The following is a 24,392-nucleotide window of genomic DNA, read 5'->3' as shown; positions in this document are numbered from 1 at the left end:
ACCTCAGAGCGGCCTGTCAGTATCTAAAGGAAGGGGACAGACTCTTCAGCAGGGTCTGCTGTGACAGGACAAGGGGAAATGGAGAGACTTATACTGGATATAAGGAAGAAGTTTTTTTACAATAAGGGTGGTGAGGCAGAGAGGTGGTGGATGCCCTGTCCCTGCAGATACCCAAGGTCAGGCTAGGTGGGGCTCTGAGCACCTGATCTAGTTGTAGGTGTCCCTGTTCACTGCAGGGGAGTTGGACCAGATGACCTTTAGGGGTCCCTTCCAACTCAAACAATTCTATGATTCTATGATTTGACCCTTCTCCAGCTGTCTGTCCGTCCAGCTGTCCTGCTTGGGCTTAGCAGGAGCTCTTTGACAGGGGATGACTTCCGCTCTTCTCACCTCACCAGCAGGACTAGACCCCCAGGACAAGGCTTCAGCCTTTGAGCTGGCAGGTGCTACTCAGGTGCTGGCGAGCAGGCCTGTCCCATCCCCAGAGAGGGACAGCCCTCCCAACACTGCCTCAGCATGCTCCTACCCTGCCCCAACTGAGCAAGATTAAACAAATACCAAGTCAAGTTCAAAACTCTGTGAGGAAGCCCCATTAACAAATTGCAGTTGGCTTATTAGAGCTAGTGGCTTATACTGTACAGAAATTTAGAAAGGCAAGAAATGCAGCTGAGATTGAGAATTAAAAATACTATGAAAGCCAGACAAAGATAAGCTAAGGCAGATGGAGACCCTCAGATCCCATGGCAGTTTTGACCCCCAGGAATAAACTGAAGCAACTCTGAGCTTCAGCTTCTTCTGTCAGTTACTTTGAATGCTGTTCATTCTGCAGGAGCAAATCCCTGTCTTTTCTACCCACAACAGCCTTAGATTAATGCCTACAGATCTGCATTTGAACACTACACATGAAGATGTTTTGCTTGTGACAAGGAACTGCTTTGTAGTCAAATAGAAACACAGCTTCCAGCATTTTTCAGATGTTTTCTTCTCACAGCTTTTTAAAAATAGATTAAAATAAGGAATCAAGCAACAAAATGGCTTAATTCACTCCAATGTAATTGCAGAGACGTGGGAAAAACCTGATATCAAAGTGAAGACAGAGCACACATCCACTGAGAAAAAAAAAAGCAAAACTTTTATATAAGGGGAAAAATAGCAAAGCCAACATCCAAGTATTTGATAATCAGATCTCAAAGGTTCATGTTTTGGAGGTGGTTTACCACAGTGGATGCCCTATTGCTCTATGGATAACAAGAATGAGCCCACATTGCCATAGTCAGGGAGAACACCACACACATTAGCACCTGCTGCTAAGCCCTCCTTTAGCTCATTATATTTCTCCTCCACTTTTTAATCAGTCTTCTCACATTACTGTTGTCTGTTTTGCAACCAATCAATCTTAACCCTTACTGTAGTCTTTTGAAAGCAGCCAATACATAAGTTTTCCATTTCTGGATGTTCAGGCTGCAGCAAAAAGGAAACATCTGTTGGGAGGGAGAAACCCACTCTGCTTTTGTTTCACTTTTGGAGCTGATGATATAATTGGCCATTAGATTAGCAATTAAAGAGAGCCAACTGCAATGCTAATTCACAGAAAAAAAGGGAGCAAGAGGAGCTCGGTTCCTGCCTAGGTCTGTTTGAGTAGGTTTTTAAATCCAATTTTCCACTTATCTTTTCTCCTTGCTCGAGGGAGATGTGCACAACCCAGGGAGACCAAAACCCTCGTGGAGAAGCAGCAAAGCTGATTACAGATTGTGCTGCCAAAAGCAGCTGGGAAAAACTGCCCTTATCCTTCCTTGCTTTTCTCTAATCTTAATTACAGTGGTCTTCCCCACCACACAGTAGGAGGAAGAGGTAAAGGGATGTACCCAGACGTGCGTTTCCAGCTGCTTCTCTCCCAGCCACAGCCCCACACTGGCTAGGGGTAACCTCACCCCAACTGACCCACCAGGGGTATTCAGGGCTCCAGCACCCACCCATAGGAATAGGGCAGAGCGTTAGGCACAGCTGTTACCACCATGCAGAGATTCACTGGGACTCATTTTACCAGGATTTGCCATGTTCAGGGCTAGGGCTGGAGCCTGACTCGCTCGTCCTGCCGAGTTACGTCTTCAGAACTGCTGAGTGGAGGCTGCTCCTGCAGCACAAAGACCTGGGGTACATTTTGCACTTGTTTGCATTCATTGGCCACACAGCACCAAGGTGGTTGGGAACATGTAGGTGAAATCTTACTGTCTGGATCAGCAGCGCTGTCACTTACCCACTTCTGTGTGGCTATACCAAAGGGTAGTAAGGCCCAGTAGTAGCAGGTGAGACTGAAGCCATAAATAAATGTCTTTTCAGCAAGGACAGAGGGGAAATCAACACTGGGTTGCACATTTCCAGAGACGACAAAGAAGCTTCTTGTTCTGTTTTCTTAACAAAAACCCTAATAATTATCAATCCGTCCATTTACCTCTGAAATGACAGCATTTCTCATGATGTCCTTAAAAATACAGCAGAACATCTCACATCCTTAGAGGACACCTTCAGAGCAGTAGCATAAAGGACAGAAACCATTTAGCAGCTTACTTAATACACATTTTCTGCCAGATAATTTCCCCTGTACCATATTATCAAAGGCATGGCATAATTGCTGTATAATAACTGGAGCATATCCAACAACATTTTTAATGTCTGAAAAGTTCTTGTTCTAATTGAAAATTGCACACGTTAGAAAGGCCCCTTTCTTTCCAAGACTGCTTCAGACAGAATCAGCAAGAATCATGCCCCTACCTCCTGTCTCTCAACATCCATGTTCCAGACAACGATTCCCCCGTCAGCACCACAAGAGATGAGCTGCCGAGTGTGGTGAGCGTAGGAGAGAGACTGAACTTTATCGCTGGAAAAGAAACAAGGCAGTTACTTATCAACCATTTAAGGCGAGCACAAAAGTAAGTGCAGAACATACAATAAAGAATCATAGCACCATGGAACCGTAGAATGGCTTGGGTTGGAAGGGACCTTAAAGCCCACCCAATCCCAACCCCCCCACCATGGGCAGTGCCACCCAGCAGCTCAGGCTGCCCAGGGCCCCATCCAGCCTGGCCTTGACACCTCCAGGGATGGGGCACCACGGCTTCTCTGGGCAATGTAAATCACTCATTTGCCTGCATGTTTTGTTCCCCATTCTCAGTGTACTTGGTAGTTACTGGAAGCAAACTGGAGCCTTTGCTATCCAGCTGGAACCAAAACCAGAGTGCTGCCAGTGTGGGCAACATCCACAAAATCCAGGACCTGTTCTGATAACTGGTTGCGCTGCTCCTGAAACTGGGAGCTGAGCTGGGAAGCCAAAAAGGAGCTGCAGCTTCAGGGGCTCTCCCAAAGCACATTTGAGTGCATAAATGTAGCCTTAGTAAGGTCCATTCTCTTCAGTAGGTTAGTAATGCTTGGTTTTGGTAAATCTCTGCAACATCTAGAAATGAAGCACTAAAGAACTGCTGATTTTTTTCTTTTAGCACTAATAAGCATTAAAAAAATAATACAGGAATTGCTAAATTGTTTCTAAGCCTTCTCAAAGTAAGGTAGATTATTTAGTTTCGTTTCCTTCTTTTAAGGAAAAAACTGCATATGAAAGACAATACAGCTTAAACCCAACCTGCTGACTCTAATGTCACCATTAATTGGAACATTTCTTGGTCCCCACTGCCACTGGGTCTCTATACTACACAGAGCCAGCCAACAGCCATGCTATGGATCAAGATCCAGATGCTAACTTCATAATAAAAGATCTAATTTCCACAGCAATAAATATAGCAGAGGTGCATTAGCAAGCATCAGTGTTAGGGTATGAGGATGATCTGGGAATTTCACAGCAGCTCTGCAGTGCTCTGAAATCCCAGTGGCCCAATGAAAATGCCCAGCAGAGTGCAGTATCACTCAAGAGAAATGTATGAATACATAAGAAGCTGCAAATACTGTCAGATCAAAAAGGCCATGGGATTTTGCCTCTCCAAACCTGAGCCTGGCATTCTAGTCCCACATATATGCACTGTCAATGCACTGAAAACCTGCTGTGAATATTTAAAAGGCTTGGATGTCATTGCAACTAGAGACACTCTACCTCTAATTTATTCAATGTCCAGTAAAAGACTACTCTTCTTCAAAGACATCTATTGTACTATGCAAATATGAGGTCTGTATGTGCAAAGATGAAGCCTCTTTGCATTAAGGAGATGGTGAAGGCACATACAGGTGAAGAACGTTACTTGTATTTCAGGCTGCGGGTAAAGTGAGATGGAAAACACATGGTTAACATGCAGCAAAACGGGACTAATTGTCCAAGCCCGATGCTCCCTCTAGGGGAAGGAAAGAATCTGACAACTGAAAAGAAGGAATTTTCCCTCCAGCTGTTCTCATTTGTGGACCCCTCCTTTCCAACAGAGGTGCAGACTCCCACAGAACACACTCTGGACTGTAGGTAACTGTGCATTCTTTCACTACCTTTTGCAGACTTTCACATCAGCCTGTGGGTCTGGATGCTGAAAAACTCACTATAAGCCATTTATTCTGGTTGTATAATGACCGAGGGGAGTCACGCATACAAGCTCGAGGCATGTGAAGAAGATTGTAACCTCTGAGCTGTTTTTGCTTCCACATGGATCTGCATTTAAAAAGCAGGAGGAAAGGCTTTGAACGTACTTATGTCCTTGCAGCTCGATGGCCGTTCCTTTTCTTCCTCCAATATCCCACATTATAATGGAATGGTCAGAACTGCCTGAGAACAAAACTCGCTGTATTGGGTCCCAACAAAGAGCAGTGACACCACCTGAAATTGGAGATGCATAGAACAGTCAATTCATTACAGAAGAATATAGCTTAATATACAGATACATATTTAAACATTATAAAAAGAAAAGAGAGAGTGATTAAAACTGTAGGTCTCTCTAGCAAGGGCCATGCGAGCCACTGTACTGGCCATTTGGTAAGCAGCAGCCTAGTAATCCTACTGAAGCCCTGCCCTGCCCTTCTGCAGGCTCATGTGGATGAAGCCATTAAGCAGCAGAGTGAGCAGCAGAAAGCCACCACGTGATGGTCACAGTGAGACTGCACAGCTTTCCATCTCCATCGTTCCCAGGAGCGAGATTTTATTACAAAAGAGAAGTAAGTGGGGAATATTACGGGCATCTTCATAGTGCCTTAGCATGCGGATTGAACTACCTTGTGAGTCAACTACTAACACACAGTCGAAGAGGAGGGATATGAAGAGGGGATGCTGAGCAGTGCCCACCATTTCTTCTGTTACATGGCAAGCTCACATCCCAGGGCTGCTGTTTTTAAAGTGTGATGGAGCACAAGCTCAAGTAGTGAAGCAATCAATCAGCATCTCCAATACGCACATCCAAGATACACCTAACCCACCTGGGCAATAGTATGTACCCATATGGGTCTTTCTCCAGGAAGCATCTTTTCCCCCCCAAGTTACTGCACCTGTTGTCCTCCCTCTGCATTAAGGAGCTACTGATCGTGGCATTTACTATGCTTTTCAGAAGTTTGATTCCTCTCGTTTTCCCCAATAAAGAACAAGCTTCCCTGAGGATAGTGACAGTTTAATCTCCCCTTCATGCTCCAGTTTCACATGAGAGTTATACCACCCTGATGCTGAGCACAGATGAAGAACCAAGTAGGGTGTCCTCCTTAAGCCTTACCTGTGTGTCCCTTAAATGTTGTCACCAGGCTGCAGGACTCTTGCTCTAGTTTGAGTATGGTTACTTGCCCAGAATGATCACCAACAAACACGTGCCGGGTTTCCACATCAAATCTGATGGATAAATGCTGAGGAATACATATTGTTTACACAAGCTATGCATTACTTTTAATGGTTTGTTAATTCTCTTAACATGAGCATCCTACAACCTTGTGAATAGTGCTCCAGTCCCAAGGAGGTAATCAGAGCATATTTTTAAGTAGTAAATTCATAGTTGTTCATATCAATAATGCAGTCTTCCCAAGTTAAACAAATAGCAAAGAAAAATGAATAAAAATCCAAGTTACAAAACACCTTGGAATAAGCCTTTTGCCATGAGTGAGAAGTCTCATCTCCCCAGTATCTCTAGGTTAAGTTAGGTGGTGTTCATTCTTCCTCTTTCCTTTCCCAATATTGTTTAAAACAACCATTTTCGACTTCTTCATTATATTCAGGTATACAAATACAACTCCTATCTTTTTCTCAGACCACTAGCCAACGTCACAGAAGTCCTCCAGAAGAATATCTCCTTAAATGTTTTTAATAGCAGTTTGGTGGCAATGTGGTCATGATGCAAGAGCCAACCTATGTTTCATGTCACATTTGGCAAGCATTGGCTACATCAGATGCATCACACACCATATTCTAAATTGAATAACATCTACATCCATTCAGCTACCTGCAGGAACCATCTATCTCAACAGATTCTGACCTAATTTGATTTAGTTGCACGTTTAGATTTCTTATTGCTTATTTAAGGAAAAGCTGCTTCACACTGATCAAGTGCACGCATGACACCTAGAAAAAAAACCCCACATTCTAGGTTCTGCCAAGTTTTTCTGCAATATTTGTCAAAGGTTGTCCTTTCCCCTGCCCTCCACCAGCAAGATCTGATGACCCAAATTAAAGCACCCTCCATAACTTGGAATCGCTTGAAACAGTCTGCCGCTCTAGGGAGGTTTACTGGAGAGAGAACAAATTCCTGCATTTCTAAACTCTTTAGAAAATTAACTAAAAATGGAGTTCACCCTTTAGGCCATTTAGATCAGTTTGCCCTTCATTCAGCCCGAGGTTATAAAGCAAGCCCACATATTTCACTTATTCTGAGTTTAATTTTGAGTCAGTCTCATTTCCCATGAAGCAGCAAAACACATATCATCTACATCACATATGCTACGGGCCACTAAAAAGTCTGTTTATGCTAACCCCTGCTTTCAGCCTGAGAGCTCATACTTTTCCACTTCCCTATTCATTTGCAATAAAGCTGAATTAATATTTCTTTTATTGCTAGGCAGCTGGGGCAGCTCTAGGTGAATAAGGCACTTGAGTGCCATTTCTAGAGCCATTCATTCTTTAGTTAGCCCAAATTCCCAGTGCACAGTGGGCTGTTCCAGAGTGAAGGACAAGTACTGACTATTTGATATTAAAGCCATTTAGTTCCTACCATCATGCACACGTGCACGCTGACTTGATCACTGACCTACTTCGTTACCATTATTTCTCAGAAAAAAAAGAATGTGCCGCATGTTTAAAACGAGGGCCCCGTCCTTATTTATTACAATGCAGACCACAACAGGTTGCAGATTGCCCATTGTTTCGCTCAGAAATGCTTAGACCTAAATATGCCACCCCGCATTAAAGAGACAAAGCAAGGAGAGCAGACAGTTGTTGTTTTTTAAATCAGCTTTAGATAACGTTTTTTCACAACACGCTGAACCTACGCAGGGCACAAATGTCAGAGGACAGTTAGAAAAAAATCCAACAAACCAAAAGCAAACAAAAAAGCTGTTTAAAGGCCAAAGAGTGGAGCCAACACGGAGGGATCAGTGAAGGATACTGCAGGCCACAGGCCCCCGCGCTGGTACGGTAGCCTCCCAGCCGCTGGCCGCTCTCTGAACAGTGCCACGTGAAGTGCTTGTCTTGGCCGGTGCTCAGCACCCACTCCATCTCCAGGACGAATAGAATCATGATGACCCTGCTTTGATGAGCTGAAAATTAAGCAGACAGGTAGTCACATGGCAAAGAACACATGGGCAGAAGACCATTGGAAACAACACCCCCTTGTGCCCAACTCTGCCATTCCATAGTCACCTGCTCACCCTTTCCTATAAAAGAAAATCGAGTTCAGTAATCCTACTGATGTGAGCTACCATGTAAGTAAGGTTCCTCCCCTGAATGTTAAACATCGGCTTGAAGAAGAAGAGAATCAAAATTGATGAAGGTCGCTCTGAAAGTAATGTGTCCTATTTATTTCCATAGAAACTACAACAGATACAAAGAGCACAATAATGCTATTTGGTAGACCAAATTCTCAGCTACAAAACACTATTTTTCAGCATACTCACTACTTTTTGCTGATTTGCGTGGCTGAGCTGATTGAGATGCTCTTTATTGCACGGTATGACAGCTGTGCATGCCTGTCCAAAATATTGCTGGTCTTTTTCATTGCTGTCATCACTGCTGAAATGCACCACCCACCACCCACCTCACTGTGCTCACATCCTCTGTTTGGTCTCCACAGACGTTCAGCAACCATCAGTGAATGTCAGTGGGTGCCATTTTTTCTGCACGGAGGAATTCAGGGGCAGTCCTTTGCTTCATATGCACTTTTGATATGCTATTTTTTCAGACTGCCCCTCTGCTGCCATCTGTTGCACAGCAACAAAATGTAATGGAATATTGGTGGGAAGGTTCAACCTCTACTGCCATACCACCAACATCCATCTCTGACATTGTGGGCCAACATAATAAAATAGGAGGTGTTACTTTTTGGAGCAAGCCTCATAATTCCTTGCATGACTACAGGAGCCATCTGTCTTTTGAGGTAGCATGTCTTCTTTCCATCACTGTACTATCACCAACAAAGCTGCCTCTGTAGAAAATACTCCAGGCTCTATTTAAATCTGCTTTGAGCTGGTTTTTAGACAGCAGAGCAGGTTCTCATGCAGCAACACATTGCGAGCTCCAGTGGATCTGGCCATGGATCATGGTACCTCAGCAGAAGGAGGAGTAACACACAGGCACAACCCTACACCAAAAGGAAGCTTTAGCTCTGCATGGGAACCAGCTAAAAAAGAAATTGGAAAAATAATCAAAAAACTGAAAAGATCACAGCTGGGCAAAATGAATAAAACAAATGAATGAATAAATTTCTGCTGCCACCTAAATAAAGTCATCAAAAGCTTTTCATTAAACCAGCAGAACCCAGGCTTGTACAGAGGGATTTTTTGTGTGAATGACCACTGGGTTTGGTTGTGAAGTGCTGATTGAGATGACTTTTTATTAAAACAAGTGGCTTGAAAGACGCACAGAATTATCCCCAGCTGTAAGTGAACAGCGCCTGCCGTGCTCCTCAATCCACAGGCTTGCTGCTTTATTGCTGTTTTGAGGCTCGGCAACATGTGTCGCACAAAGAGGGCTGCTTGCATTTGTTAGTGTAGAAGCTGACATACTGGAAACATTAAACATCTCTGGAAGCATAACAACCACCCCAAACCCTCTGTTTGAAATGCAGAGTAGTTCAATAGGAAGAACAATATGGAAAGATTGCTGTCTACCCTGCACAAATATAAAGCACAGATGAGAGTCGTGATCAAACTCTACAAGGCAGAACAAGTTATGTTAAAAAAATATGAAGCTTGCAAACAGATCTCTCTACCTTCAGATTTCTTCTCTGGGTAAGAAATTCAACGATCCCCATTGGACTAATGCAGGTCTTCATGTATCTATTGGTCTTCCTGCAAGCCCCTGCATGAGCCAGGGGCTCTGCAGAAGGGGCCATGGTGGGATCCATGCTGGTGCAAGGACTTGACGGGATCACAAACACGTCCCAAGGGCTTGTGTGCCCCAACAGTGCTGCAGACAGGCCCAGGCACTGCCACAGGACTGGCAGCGCAAAGCTGGCTGAGATCAGGCTGTTCAAAGCCTGCCCAGGGATGTTTTCTTTATCGAAGATGGAGATGTGCCAGCCTCTCTGGACAACCTGCTCTAGTGATTGACCTCCCTCATTTTGAAAAACAAAAATCCCTACTATCTAATCTGAACTTTTTTCCTGTGTTGCAATCTTTGTCTGCTGCCTCTTGTCCTTTCACTGTACACCTCCAAGAGCAGCGTGGCACTGCCTCTCTGCCCTCCCATCGCATGGCTGTAAGCCACTATAAGACCTGTCTCAGCCTTCACTTAACACTAAGCAAAACCAACCCTTTTGTCCTCTCCTCACACACCACGTGTCCCACCTCCCTTGTCACCTCGGCAGCTCCCCACTGGCCTTGCTCCACGACTTCCTTGTCCCAGAAGCCCAAAACTAGACACAGAAACCTCATGAAGTTTAACAAGTTGTTCAAGAAGTTTGTGGGATCTACCGCACTACATACTTGCAAATATCTAGTGTCTGTTGTGATCATTACTGACTCTGCACTGATGTTGGTAAATGTTTAGCTAGGCTGGCTTGCGATTGAACTCATGCTCGGATATCTGCTGCTAACACTTCTTCTGCAAGGCAGCACCCTTTGCTAGAAGTACTGCTGAGGCAATTCTCACTCTGCTTTTGAAGGTGAAGATGTTAAAGAAATGTGCATGTGTCTTGTGGTGGAAGTGAAGCATGAGAGAACTTTGCTTCTCCTCCTTCCCAAAAAGAACTTCCAAATTCAGCACTGCTGCCCACACATTAGCTGGTGCCACCACACACACTGATGTCAGAAATATCTGAACTGAGTGAAAGCACAGTAGAGGTTACCTAAGCAAGGGAAGAAAGGGAGGACAAATGCAAGTAGGAAGTCATTTGGCATTTAGAGGGAACATGATCCCTGTGAGGATTAAAGAAGAAAAATTCCAGAAGTTGATAGTAGGGCAGGGCAGAAGTCTGGGCCCTAGGATTAGTAGAGGCTCAGAGACATGAAGCAGCAAAAATAAAAAGCTGGTCCTTCATTCACAGAAGGCTTGACCACTGTTTGTGTGCAGACAAAGGTGGAACAAACACTTCCAGCACTGCTCAGTGCAGCAACAGCAGAAAGGAGAAGTGGGAATGGAGGGTGGATGTGGCCGTGGTAAAGGGAAAGTCACAGTGAGCAGCAGGCCAGTAGGAGAATGGAACCCACATGTGGGGGAAGATTATGGGATAGTGAACACAGAGAAGCAGCAGAGAGGAGGAAGATGCAGGTCCATTTGCAGAGGGAAGATAGGAGCAAGCAGGGCAACTACATTCCTAAGAGAAAGCAGAAGCAAGCACTGGGCAAAGAGCAGGTCGGAGAGATGGAGGGGCCATGCCTGGAGAAAACAGGCTTAGTAGTAACAAAGAAAAGGGATGGACTGCGAGCATTCAGGGTAAAGGGGATGCACAGAAAAGTTCAGCACGTACAAGAAAAGCCCAAGAGAAGAGGTTGTACAGAGGGAGAGCAGTAGTAAGGAGGTGGTGTGAGCTGGCCTGAAAGGAGGCAGGGGACGCTCCTGAAATGGACAGGCTGCAAATGGCATGGGGCAGAAATAGGTCCAGAAATCCTACTGAGCAGAATAATCTTGCAAATAATAAAAATGAGTAGGAGGGAAAGCAGGAGCCATTCTTTTTCATGCAAAGAAGGAAGTTATTTCCTGTGAGAGGCCAGTGTCCGATAACTTGCCATGGAGTACTGAATAACAGTGCCACATACTTAACCTCTTCATTTTGATCCCTTTCAAGAAAGACGTTTCGCAACTCCAGGAACAGCCTTGCAACAAAACTTTCAAGGAGTCATGCCAGCCACGTCCTGGCTGCATGACACCAGATCTGGCCACAGACTCCTGCCATGAGGAAAGCACAGCCTATCCACACACACCAGCAGACTATTTGGCAGACATATGACTGGCTTTTTAAGACACAATTAGTGCTTTAGTCACTATAGCAGCTTCAGCTGCTTAGAACAATGCCTCATTGTTTCTAACCCATCCCAACCCCTATACTTTAACATGGTCATATTAGGAAGGTGTACTTCAGGTAGAGGTTTGTGGAGGGGAGTCACCACAGCCAGGTGAGGAAGGCTCATCTCTGCTGGATCATGGCATGCTTACCCAAAGGACTACACGTCCCCTCTCTGAATACTCTCCTAGACACCATGGTGCAACTGGGGACCTTCTCTCTCTTTGCTGTGTCCCAGCAGCATTGCTGCACTCTGGTCCTGGTGATATCCCCCATAAGCAAAGATCCAGCGTCAGGATGGAGGCAGCAGTGCTTACAGAAGTGTCTCCTGGTGCATGGTATGATAAAGCTGTAGCAGGCTGTGAGCTGCCCTTCGCCAAATCTTGTCTTTTATCCCACACACCTCTCCTGAAGCAAAGGACTAAGATCTGCCTTCCCCCTTTCTGGCCACCATTCCCATCTGCAGCACTAGCAGCAGTCTGCCTTTTTTAAGTGGGGGTGAGATAGGAGAGAAGAAAAATGCATCTCCAACAGTACCTGGGGGCACGTTTTTCTCAAAACAACCATTTGCCCACAGGGGTGCCAATGTGCAGAAAGCAGAACATTAGACCTACTGCTTCTTTAACCCTTGCATAACAGGGATTACTATCCAGATACCCCTCCCACACACATGAATTTAGGAGATGCCAGCAGCCTGGCTTACCACACTCTCTTCTCCCCACCCAAAAAAAAGCACAAGGAGGATGTGGAGCAGGTCCAGAGGAGGGCTGTGAAGGTGATCAGAGGGCTGGAGCACCTCTCCTATGAAGAATGGTTGAGGGAGCTGGGCTTATTTAGCTTGGAGAAGAGTAGGCTCCTGCAGCTGGCACAACAGTCCTCCACAGTGGCAACCCCTGCCTCCAGGTTGGTCTCACCAGGAGACTGCCTGTCTGCACACGTACTGTGATGCAAATATGCAAGAGATGAACTTCAGCACAAAATTCCTAGGGTGTGAGTAGCCTACAGGATTGAACTCAGGCATGCAAGTGGGGAAGCTAGGTACAAAGGGGGCTACAGAACAGCCAGTAGGACTCTTCAGTGCAACAGCTCAAACATGAAACCCACATGGGTCAAACTTTGGGGACTGTGGAGTGACTCACAAATGGACATACTTAAGACTTGTACAATGAGACTGCAGCAGTCTCATTCACACATGTATTTTATCATCATCTGATACAGATGATGAAGAAGATGATGAAGAAAATCAGTTTTCAGAGACTAAAACAACGTGGGCATTCTGGCTTGATTTTACAGCTCGCCCTGCATTCATGGAAGAACACTCAAAAGCAGACACATTTTAGCCATGCTCTGCAAAACCAAGATTCTAGGGCCATGAAGATGATTCAAAGGCTGGAGAACCTCTCCTATGAAGACAGGCTGAAGGAACTGGGATTGTTCACTCTGGAGAAGAGAATGCTGCAGGGAGATCTCATTGTGGCCTTCCCATATTTAAAGGGAGTTTATAAACATGTGGGAAATCAACTTTTTACACTGGTAGATAGCGACTGGACAAGGGGGAATGGTTTTAAACTAAAGGAAGGGAGATTCAGATTAGATGTTGGGAAAGGTTTTTACTGAGAGAGTGGTGAGGTGCTGGAACAGGCTGCCGAGAGAGGCTGTGGATGCCCCATCCCTGGAGGTGTTTAAGGCCAGGTTGGATGGGGCCTTGGGCAACCTGGTCTAGTACTTGAGCTAGTGGCTTGGCAACCTTGCCTGTGGCAGGAACTTGATGATCTTAAAGGTCCCTTCCAACCCAAGCCATTCTTTGATTCTATGATGCTCATCATGCCTTTAAATATGAAGGTTACAAAGTGATCCTCAGAGCCTCCATTCAGATTTAAATTATCCTCTCAACTTTTCAAGGTATAGAAACTCAAACACATAAGTAAATACATATTTTTAAAGATATGATAGAGATCTCGAGCCAACGTGTCAGAGGCTTTTCTACAGAAACGTAACGCTTAGCACATAATAGGTCACTTCTTAGTCTAACAGCAAAAGAGGTGTAGGACTAAGTTGTAGCTATTATTTGTTACTTTTATAAGAATACCTGACCCAAGTGCTGTGTCCTTTAGTAAGTTTAGTAAGGATAAATAGCTATGTTTCTTACATCATCCCATTAATGAATACCAAAGCGGAATTAGAAAATATATGGACCTTTTAGTATGACAGGTATCCACTGATAATCTTGAGATTACTAAAACAAACATTTATTGAAATACAACTGTACTCATCCCAAAAGCTACAGCCCTAAAAGATAGTCAGCTTTCTAAATAGATTCATTAAATAGAGGATACTATTTAATATTAAAAATTAATGTTCCTCTTCCCTCCGCACACTTGGATTTTCAACGGTTTGCTGTCTACGATGAGACTCCTACGGTACACTTAAAATGAAAAACAGAGCACAAAATAGCTCTGTAAAAGTCTTGCAATCTCAGAACAAAGCACAGTATTGATCTATTGATAAAAACAGCACTTACATTAAAAAATTACAGTAAAGGAGAATCTTTCGATTCACACTCCTTAAGAGCACATTAATAAAAATTAATGACAACACAGACTAATTAGCACACATCATGATTCTTACCCTGGTAACTCTTCACTAGTGTCATCTTGTTGTAATCTTCTGATAAAATGAATTCCTGGGGGAAGGGAAAGAAAAAAAGCAACACAGAAACAGGGCTTAGAGATGTGAAGTGTCTGAGACTATTTTCATTTGAATCTGTCTACGCTTTTGCTAATTATGAGTACCTCCATCTAAAACCCCACAAATTATTTCGTTTTTTAAAAAGGCCTAACAAAGCTTCACGAGTGCTTCTGAACAGAAAGCTGGAGATAAAAGAGGAACCATTAAAGAGTTTAAGAAGCTGGCAGGATCGCTGGCTACAAACGAGCCACTGTACCACAAAGTAGGAGACCTGAATGCCAGCACATAGCAAACACCTCACAGTTCAGGATTGCTGGGGCAGAAATCTGAGCAAACATCCAGATGTATGCACAACTGTGTGCACACCCCAACCTGAACCTGGGGAAGCTCCATTTAAATATGTGAGAGCCCCATTGGAGAGATGCTCTCTCCAAACCATGTACCAACAATCCACAATGGGGAAAAGATCAGATTTCTGTTCAAAAGTCTCTCAGTACTTCAGGCAAACAAACACAGACTTTCCCCCCACCTTGATTTTATCTCACTATTAATTGTTATTTATTCTGGTATCTTGGAAGCAGACTTTCTTGCTTTGCTCCTGCTCTGTTGTGGCTACCAAGCAGTCGTGCATGGGCACACAGGGTGGCGGGGACAGGCACAGGGTGTGACCCACCCTGGCTCTCTCTGTAGGCAGGGAAGAACACACCGATTGGGAGATGCCATGCAGTCCTGCTGCCCCAGTGCTGCTATTTAATCATCTTTAAATTAGCTTCTGGAGGATGGGAATGATGAAAATCAGCAGTAAAGAGTCTGAGTGGAGGTCTCAGTTCCTGGAACAGTCCCATGTGGTTAAACGGAACCAGCACCTGGGTGTTCCTGCCACTTATTTTGAAGGGGGGAGCTGCTCAGAGCAGGGGAAGCAGCGGTCACAAGACAGCTCCTGCAACTTCACTTTGGAGGAAACACCTGGCAAAGGGCGGGCCCTGCAGCACTGCCACATGAACTGGCTTTCAAATTGCCCCCAGGTAACTGTGCACACACATCATGTGGAGAGAAATGCGAGAAAAAACACACAGCTTGAAAACACACTGTATTAATTATTTAAAACAAACTATGCAGAAACTCCCTGGGCTAATCTAGCCTGGGGCCAGCAGTAAAACCAAACTAATTTAATCTGGAAATAAAACACAAGATGAGCTACATTTTAAAGCTGTGCAATATTCGTGCATAAGCACTGCCAAAAGCACTGATGGACAGGACTGGGCTTCATGAGCCCACGGACTATTTTTAAGGCAAATCAAATGTTTAGTGCAGAAGAGTATGAGAAAACATTCTAACCACTGAAATGCTGATATTTACCCGATTTTTCTGAACTGGAACAAAGAGAGTCACCGGGAGGTCTCCAGGTAATCAGCGAGGCTCTCCAGCACCTGGATTGTCCCTAATACACTGTAATTCCTGCTTGGCACCAAGGTACAGAGGCTACCACACTCATCTGTGGAAAACCTACAGATCCCTGCTTCCAGGAAACAACAGTGAGTGGGCTGAGGCAGCTATGTCTTTTGCTGTTTCTAGTTTTCTGCTTGTAAATCAGTAATAAATATGCTCCCTTGAATTGCTCTATTTCACCTTCTACTCCTTTATTCTTATCCACCTCCTCTTAGCTTTCCTCTGGCAGCTGAGGATTACAATGAGGGGTGTTATTTAAACAGTGGTGACAAATCAATTAAGTCAGCTGGATTTCTATACCAGGGTCACCTTAACTCCACAAACCACAGAGCATTAAAAATCTGCTATACCTACCTACCTACTTACAGGGGAAGTGGTTTTAATTAACCACTGCCTGAAGAATGTTAAACCACCACACAGAATGCTTCTCTGCAAAGCCCACTTGCATTAAAGACCCTTTTCTATGAATGTTAACTGTCTGCTGATGTTGCCTGAAAAGAAACAGCTTTAATTGCTGCAACACGTGGTGGGAGAATATGTTTGTCTTTCCCGTCAATTTGCCCGTCCTGGTACTGAACTCAAATTGCAGCGAGGTGACGCACAGATGCGGGTGATCAGAGCTGCAGGGGTGAGGAACAATGTGCATTCCAATTCTGTTTTGGCATTGTGCCTTCGACAAATTTGACATGGTCATTCCGCTCAGTTATCTGTGGATACCTTAATGGAAGACTGAAAAAGTCATCTGAATCTCTCCATTACAATGCAGGGAATCAAAACACAACTGCAATTAGTAAGGTTTAACCAAGTATTGATTAGGTGCGCTTTAATACAAGCCACAGTTACACGTTATCAATACAGCACTCCATCTAAACAGAGGAATACACAGTACAATATGAACACAGTTCCATTAACCTGAACACTGGATGTCATGATATCACGTGTTCTTCTCCCTCACCTCCCCCAGGACTTCTTGCATCTTATTTTCTCCCCTGAAAGCATTCGTTACTTTGAGAGTCATCTCCTTGTTTTCATATTTTCTCATTCTTAAGTTCTTTTCCTTCTTGCTCCCTTGAACAGTCACATGTTGTTCCACTGCCCACACTCCCCTATCCTTCTCAAGGCCCAATGTTTTAGTTACGTCAATAGACAGGTAATTTAACACAGGGCACCTTGCTCCAGAAATTCATGCCCTACTGCACATACATTGTGGCTTCTGCACTACAAAAACACTGACTGCATCTTTTTAACATTGTACCACAAGAAACTGGTTCTTATCCTTCCCTACATCAAGGTTTTGCTCCTCTCAGAGCTGCTGATGCTTCAACTCTCATTAGGCAGCTTCTGGGCTCTTCTTAATGAGCTAGAAAGGCTGAGGTCAGCCACACAGCTCAGTTGGTGCTTGTTAATAGAATAAGGAAAGATTCTGAGTCTTGTGACAGTGCTTTTGCACAGGAGGGACTGTGACACGTTAGAGCACTCGGAATAGCAAAACCAAAAACCGTCCTCACAGGGATTAAACATTTTTCTGGCAAGATCATCCTTTGCTCTTCAGAGGGTTTTCCTGTGTGTGTGTTTGGTTTTTTTCTTTTTTTCTTTTTCTTCTTTGAGTTTCTTTACTATGTTTTTTGCCACACTGAAAACATTAGTGATCAATCTTGCCTGTTTAAGGAAAGTTTATTATTATTACATCAGTGACAGCTACTATGAAAGCCTTTACAGTGAAGTCCTGAGCATCTGAAAAGGCCAATCCAATGCCCATGACACTGCTGTACAAAGACTCTCAGTTATACCTTCATGGAGCACATCTCCCTCACACTGTAACATACACACACCACAAACTTCTCTTAAGACTTCTATAAATTCTCAGCCTGCAAATATCACTGGTGTTCTGTTTCTAATTATTCATGTTAAGGTAAACAAAACCTATTCCCTAGCGGGTGCCATTTCAAAATCCTTGGCCATGGGGGCTGGCTGGTATGACACAGAGTCTAAAGAAGTGCCATGCCTTTCCAGAGCTGCAAGTGGACTTCAAGTGATGGATCACAAAACAGAACTAGAGACCTCTGCACAGGCAACTGAATCCCATCTCAGAGTTAATATTCTTTATATATCAGCCATGTGTTACCCGTTCACAGCCTAGCTCCCACCCCAGGGAATTTACAATCTATACTCTGATAGATGATGCCATTTTGATGGCACAGTGTGGGTCTCCTTAGAGGCTTGATTTGATCCTATTAATACAAGTGATAGACAGTGCTCTCACCATACCTTCCAGAGAACAGCAAACTAGCTTCAGAAATTGAGGAGAATGAATATTCGTAAATCTAATGTCAGAGACTATGTCTACATCTGCTGCAAAGAAAGGTCTACAAAATGATTAGTGTTTTCACTTCATAAAGTGCAAAAATCAGAATAGGACAGAAACTATTAGGCTATTTATTGGAGGAAAAAACATTAAACTTCCCACTGTGGCAGAGGTGCACACCAGCAGATAGAGCCTAGGTGTTCAAAGTACTGTTTACAGCCAAACCTGTGGACATCTGCAAGATCAAATGATGTGGATGATGAATCTATCTTAAGTGCCATCTCCAAGAAAGAATTCTGAGAGGTCTGCTCTCATGGCTTGTTTTCCTTGTGGTCCTTCTGCAAGTATGTAATAGCTTCATCTGGACACAAGCAAGGTCAGATAGAAAGTTCAATTTCATTCAGCTTCAGCTACCTAAAAACTAAATGGCTCAGTCATATCTTCCCAGAAATAAAGTAACATGGGAACCCACAAGGGCAATTCACCTCTCCACTGGCAGAAGAGCCTCGTGATTAACTTTGTTTAGGAAGCTAACTTTTAGATGAAATTAAGTAGGGAGATGCATCATGGCAGTGAAGCCTCCTGCTTATTCCAAGTGATAGACCTTTCCTCTGTTGTTGCTTGTTGTAGTGGTATCTTGAGAAACTTGCACTCATTAAAACATTTTTTGGCTTCCAAAAGCAACCTGAGGCAGTCCCTAAGACGAAAAGTAATACAAGTGTCTCCTCAGAAAGGGACTGCAAGGTATAAAAATGATCACAAGAAACTTTTTTTTTTGTGTGCTTTAGGTACTGTTGCTTTCCAAGCAAGACGCTTGACAAACTTTCACTCAAGAGAAAAGTGTATTGTGCTGCACAAACGTTGGTGCAGCCTTCATGCTGAGAAGTCACAAAAGGTTGAAAACAATCTCTTCATCTTTGTAGAAGCAAAAACTATAACTCTGTTTCCTAAGGAAAAGTGGGGTCTAAAGCCTCACCTCACTGTGGCTTTGCTGGAACATCTTTATCTAACAATAGCATTGCTGCCCATCCTTCTCAAAAGGCACCACAGGCATTTCTGGGGTGTCAGACTTAACCAAAAGCCACATCACTTTCCAAAGTTTCACGTAAAAGGCAGTTTCACTTTCTTATCCACATTTATGTATGAAAGTAAAAGCAGTACCACAAAGATTCATTTGACATCATGGGAGCTATATTAGCTTATACAGCCCTTGCCATGAGTTCTTCCCTTCTATACAAAGCGGAGATGCACAACGCCTTTCAGGGCTTTTCTGTAGTGCACACAAGATGCTGGAGCAGCTGATTAATTTCCAAGTATTTCAAGGTACTGAAATGAATTGTCTGTACATTTCTTCTGAGGGTTACAGAGTAAAAGTGCACTAAGACCACCTTGTTGCAGGAAGTTCTCTTACTCTGTGGACAGCGTGCCCTACTTGTACACTTCCGTGCTAGACTACTTTTACTTGTACACTCCTGTATTTGTGCCCAGGATGTCCCTCCAAAAGATGCTTGTAACCTACCCTTGAGTATCTGGTGTTAGATTTTCTCTAACACCTCAATATTGCAAGGACTTGAATATGGGGCTACCCTTCCTCTTCCTCCATCTCCACCTCTAACACATCTTGTAACATAATACAGTGTGGCTTTTCTTGCAAGCCTTGGGTTTGCTGCAGAGGGAAACTTTTCATTGCTTGTGAAAGTTTGTGGAGCATATTTTCTGCAAAACCCTCTACTAGACAGCTGCTTAAAGCTAGGAGGGACAAAATTAAGCAACACACACCAGCCCTTCCCTCTCCTATTTACTTGTATCCAAAAGAAGGGAAAAGAAAAGCAGAGCATGGCAACAAATACAGTCTGCCTTAGACATAGCAATGCATACTAAGAAGTACCCAAAGTAACATGCTGGTTTACCAACTGCATACCTCATTCACCTTCTTTAGCTCTAGAATGGAAAATACTTGACCCCATTCAGACTCTCTGACTCTTCAAGACAAAATGCCACGAAGATAAAGGACATCTCTTTCATCAAGCTGGAATACTTAAATGCTTTCTTTACAGTTGCCTTCACATTCCTCAAAGGCCTGGTGAAAACAAATGCGTCCAGTAGGACTGGAAAATTTTGGAGAGTGGGAAGGAGGGAATTTCAGAGGTGCAGGGAATTCTTTGGCAGCTGTCCCATCTCCTAGATACAAAAGGAGAAGTCTACGAGCACTAAAAATCTCTGGTGCTGAGCCATTAATAGCTTTATGGGTCAAAATTTTCACATCTTTGAAACAGCTCATGGGCAACAGCTAAAAGGGTTACACGTCGAATCCCAAATACCATCTCGGTTTAGTGCAGACAGCTGCCTTTCTGTCAACCTGCAAGCATTCATTCAGTTATAAAGCCCATAAACCAGAGACAACAGCAGTAAAATCTGAAATGACAATAAAACTATCTTAAACTGTAGAAGTCTACTGGTTGGGGCATAGGTGAGAAATCCCTCCCTGACCCCTAGCTCCTTTCTGTATGGTAACACAGCATTTCACAACTATTCCACAAGAAAAATCCAATGATTAAGGTCAACTGCTACTCTCTGTTCCAAATCTAAAAGGCAGGCTCTTGTTTGAATATCCTGCTTCCTTTCCACACACACGGCCCTCTGAGATGTTAATGATCCAAATCTTTCAGCAAAAGCATTGCTTTTAGGAACAACTCCTATGGAGGAATTGAGATGAAAACAAAATCTGAACCCCGAAACTTGGAAAAGCAGCTAAATATAGAGCAGAAATGTACCTTCTGCCTCTTAAACATTATTTTTCCCCTCTCAATTGCTGCTTTCAGAAAACTTCGGCATGGCATGACTAACAAGACACTCATTTAATAAAACAACAGCTGTTCAGCTGTTTTTTATTTTTATTGCTTTAAAATATATGCAAATTAAGATTGTTTGTTTAGTTGCCTAATAAATATTGCAAACTCCACTCAAGTCTTTATGCGAGGGCTGGAGAAAAATTTGGAGTACTCTATCACTTTCCACACTGCAGCTTTAGATCCACTATAGAAATCATCTCTCCCAAAGACTAGCAAAAATATCCTCACCCCATCACACACATACTTCTCAAAAGGGAAGCATTTCAACTAGAAATCTTTGTATGTACTTACTGAGATTGTACCATTGTCTAGACCTATGGACAGCCTTCTGGTTTCCGGGTTAAAAGACATGCATGAACATGGAGCTGAAAAAAATGAACATGATGATGAAGTTAACAAAACTGCGATTTTCTTGACGTTCTGGAAAGCCTAAAACTAGCTAGCATGCTTCACAATGCTTCATCTTTTTGCCCCCTTCCAACAGACAAACATTTAATAAAAAACAGCGCTTGTGCAATTCATTCAGTCCTATCCTATTAGGACATGGAATAACAGTTATTTATTGCTCCAGCTTCTTCATTCTTTCTTCATTCTTCTTTGAAAGTGGGCATGAGGCATGTTATACAAGAACTGTGCTGGTGTATTGATATGAGCAGTACCTGACATTTCAGTATTAATTTTAGATTTATTTAGCTGATTTATTAGATTATTTAGATTTATTTATTTTATTAAAAAAAAAAACCAAACCCAAATCATCTGCCTGGCCTTTATTAACAATAAAAGAAAGCACCGTCAAAGACTTACATCCTACACCTGCAGTAAGGAAGTTACCTTGAATTGATGTAAACAGGAACTGACCTACCAGCCAGTATGAGGAGCAGTCAGTCCATCTGCTCTCTGATCTTTTCCTCAGACAACATTATTACAGTATCAAATGCTATGGCCAAAATAGAAGACTCTATGGAAAACTAGCCATTGATTCTTACATCAAAGCTAATAAATATCAGGATATACTCTCAAACTGCTCATGAATTGGTCCCTCAAGGATATGGACCTGTGCACATAAAGGGTACAAACAGACTTATCTTGTAATAACTCAAGTGGTATGCTTGGTTTAATCAAGATACTGTGAGGCTGCATTCAGAAGGCAGGGATTGTTTTTACCACCCAGCACAGCAGCATGCTGTCCCCACAGAAATCTTCAGTAATCGCTCCTCACGCTATGACTAGGGACAGGCATCCACCCCCTTTCTGTAGTGGTAAGAGCACTGATTAAACCATATTCTTGTAATAGACGTTGAGTGCAGTCAGATGTGCTTTTAATTCTGTTTTCCCCCCTTCTTAATTTCTACTCTCCACTGTGATTACTTGCAGTGGTTTTGTTACCAAGTCTTGGAGTTCTTTCTTTTACAGTGCTGTGCACTTGGCTATATTCTCCATTTGAGCAATGTCTCACCTACAATCGTACAGTTCATAGCTCAGCAGATCTTCTTTGTTAGTTTAGTTAGCAGCAGAGCTATATCGCAGAGAGAAAAGCCTGTGGTGACTGTTTAACAAAATTATTCTACCTTTAGTACTGCACACCCCCAATACATTTCCTAAGGGACAACTAATTGCAAGCAGGAAGCCAACCAGATTCACATCCAAGAATCAAATCAAAGAAAAGGCTTCAGTTCAGGGAAACTGCTAGAATAAAAATACTACATTATGGCTACTAACAGTGATGAAATCGTTCCTTTCTATACCTCTTCCTCAGAAAAGGCAAACTCAAAGCTTCCCTTAACAAACATAACAGGACATCGCCATGATATTGAGACTTCTAGGTTGTAGTGGAATTAGGATGTTGTAGAAAAAGCCGACAGAGACAAAGCAATTCTAAGTAAACATCAAATCCTTTTGAAAGGCACTTAATACCAGAACAGGCATATTCAACATTCCAGCTTTGAAATGTCAGATGGCGTGCATACATTGAAAAAATTATTAGTAACTCTGAAGATGACAAACAAACAGTTCACAGAAAAAAACTCCCTGATAAATTAGCTATTTAAAGTATGCTTTTTCCAGATAGCTTGAAGCACTTCAGAAACAAAAGGTGCAAGCAAGATTTGAGACAGGCTGCTAAATAAAGGTCACATTTGAGTTCCAAACCCACATGTACCTTGTCACAGCAGTGTAAAGATATTCTGCTATAATCATTTTCCTAAAGGAATTCTTAAGTAACATGTACTCTTCAAAAAATGAATGTCAGCCCTAGCTACACTAACGTAATTGAAATGGTACCAGTTGTGTCCAGACTGCAGCAGCTTACATGAATGTTAGACAATGACATTCAGATACTTAAGCACTTGGGCTCATTATAAGGAGAGGAATAAAAAAGAAAAAAAGAAAAAACAATAATTTTCCAAGACGTTTAAGAGCCTTTTAAAATAATCATAAAGGAAAAATAACAGCACTTTGAAGGGGCTTTTCTTTAACATCTGGTTATGATTTGGATTTCACACTACAAGAAGCTTGATCTGAGTGGGCTGGATATTCCTGGCATGTAAGTCTGGCTGTATTCTTTATCTTCAATATAGGGCAAAGACACCGATGCTCTGATTTTTGCCTTTGAAAACAGAATTCCTGAATTACTTCATGCTCTCAACAGTGAGTCTCCTCAACTAGAGGCTGACTGAAGTGGAAGAGAAATACAAACTCTGTATCTGCATTTTCAGAGTGACGGAACTGGCATAGTGGAAGACCTAAGGGTCGCGTTTTGCTTTGCACAGTTTTGACCATCTGCTTCAAAGCAAAGCGTTAGCTACAAAAAACCATCATAAGACCATGTACTATCTGCCTCAAACCCTGGGTACTCCGCTGTTCCTCACCATAATAAAACCTTTACTCAGTTCTCCATCTGAGAGAGGTTTTTTCTGGTTGGGTTTGGGTCTTTTGTGGTCATTTATTTTTATGCAAAGCTTACTTGTATTGACTACAATACCTTCTAATAATTTTGTGAAAAGCTGTTCTTTTTTTCCTCCTGTACAGATACTACAAAAAAATGTAAAGATTACACAACTAACCATGAGGATTAACCTGCTCAGAGTTACGCTGTTAACACAGTTGTTCAGACAACTCTGACATGACATAGTTAGATATTCAGCTTACCTAGTTTGCCTTGCTGACAACATAGCAGTGTGTATTTTTGATAGTGGTTCTGCCTGTGGTGGTTCTTGAAGGCAGACTGAATTCTACCAGTGGCTGAACGCAAACCTACCTTCAGCCACCAGCATCCACGACCACGCTCTGTGAAGTGTTTCTCCAAGGCCTTTTGGTGCTTAATGCTGCTGTGACACTCTGGCTGAGAAAGCCAGCAAAAGAACACAGAAATTATATCCGCCACAGGGTGTTTCCATTACCCTTCTCTTTGCAAAGGCTTGGCTGTGCAGTGACCTGGTTTGAACACTCACAGCACGCACTTTCTCACAAATGTGGCTGCTGTGTTGT

The 24,392-nt window shown here is 43.0% G+C and overlaps 1 protein-coding gene across 1 annotated transcript in view; it reads right to left on the bottom strand.

Annotated features, from left to right (window-relative positions):
- WDFY2 (WD repeat and FYVE domain containing 2) overlaps positions 1–24,392 on the bottom strand; it is a 63,350-nt gene that overhangs the window by 4,399 nt on the left and 34,559 nt on the right. Inside the window, exons 3-8 of the mRNA XM_021376747.1 lie at positions 21,198–21,271; positions 14,241–14,295; positions 7,560–7,710; positions 5,685–5,797; positions 4,678–4,804; positions 2,773–2,878 (exon numbers count right to left, since the gene is read on the bottom strand). Of these exons, the coding sequence (XP_021232422.1) occupies positions 2,773–2,878; positions 4,678–4,804; positions 5,685–5,797; positions 7,560–7,710; positions 14,241–14,295; positions 21,198–21,271 (626 nt within the window). The remainder of the gene's footprint in view (positions 1–2,772; positions 2,879–4,677; positions 4,805–5,684; positions 5,798–7,559; positions 7,711–14,240; positions 14,296–21,197; positions 21,272–24,392) is intronic.

This window comes from Numida meleagris, chromosome 1, assembly GCF_002078875.1.
Source record: "Numida meleagris isolate 19003 breed g44 Domestic line chromosome 1, NumMel1.0, whole genome shotgun sequence".
Taxonomy (NCBI): Eukaryota; Metazoa; Chordata; class Aves; order Galliformes; family Numididae; genus Numida; species Numida meleagris.
The sequence above is the reverse complement of the archived record's forward strand: the minus strand, read 5'-3'. Positions and strand labels throughout refer to the sequence as shown.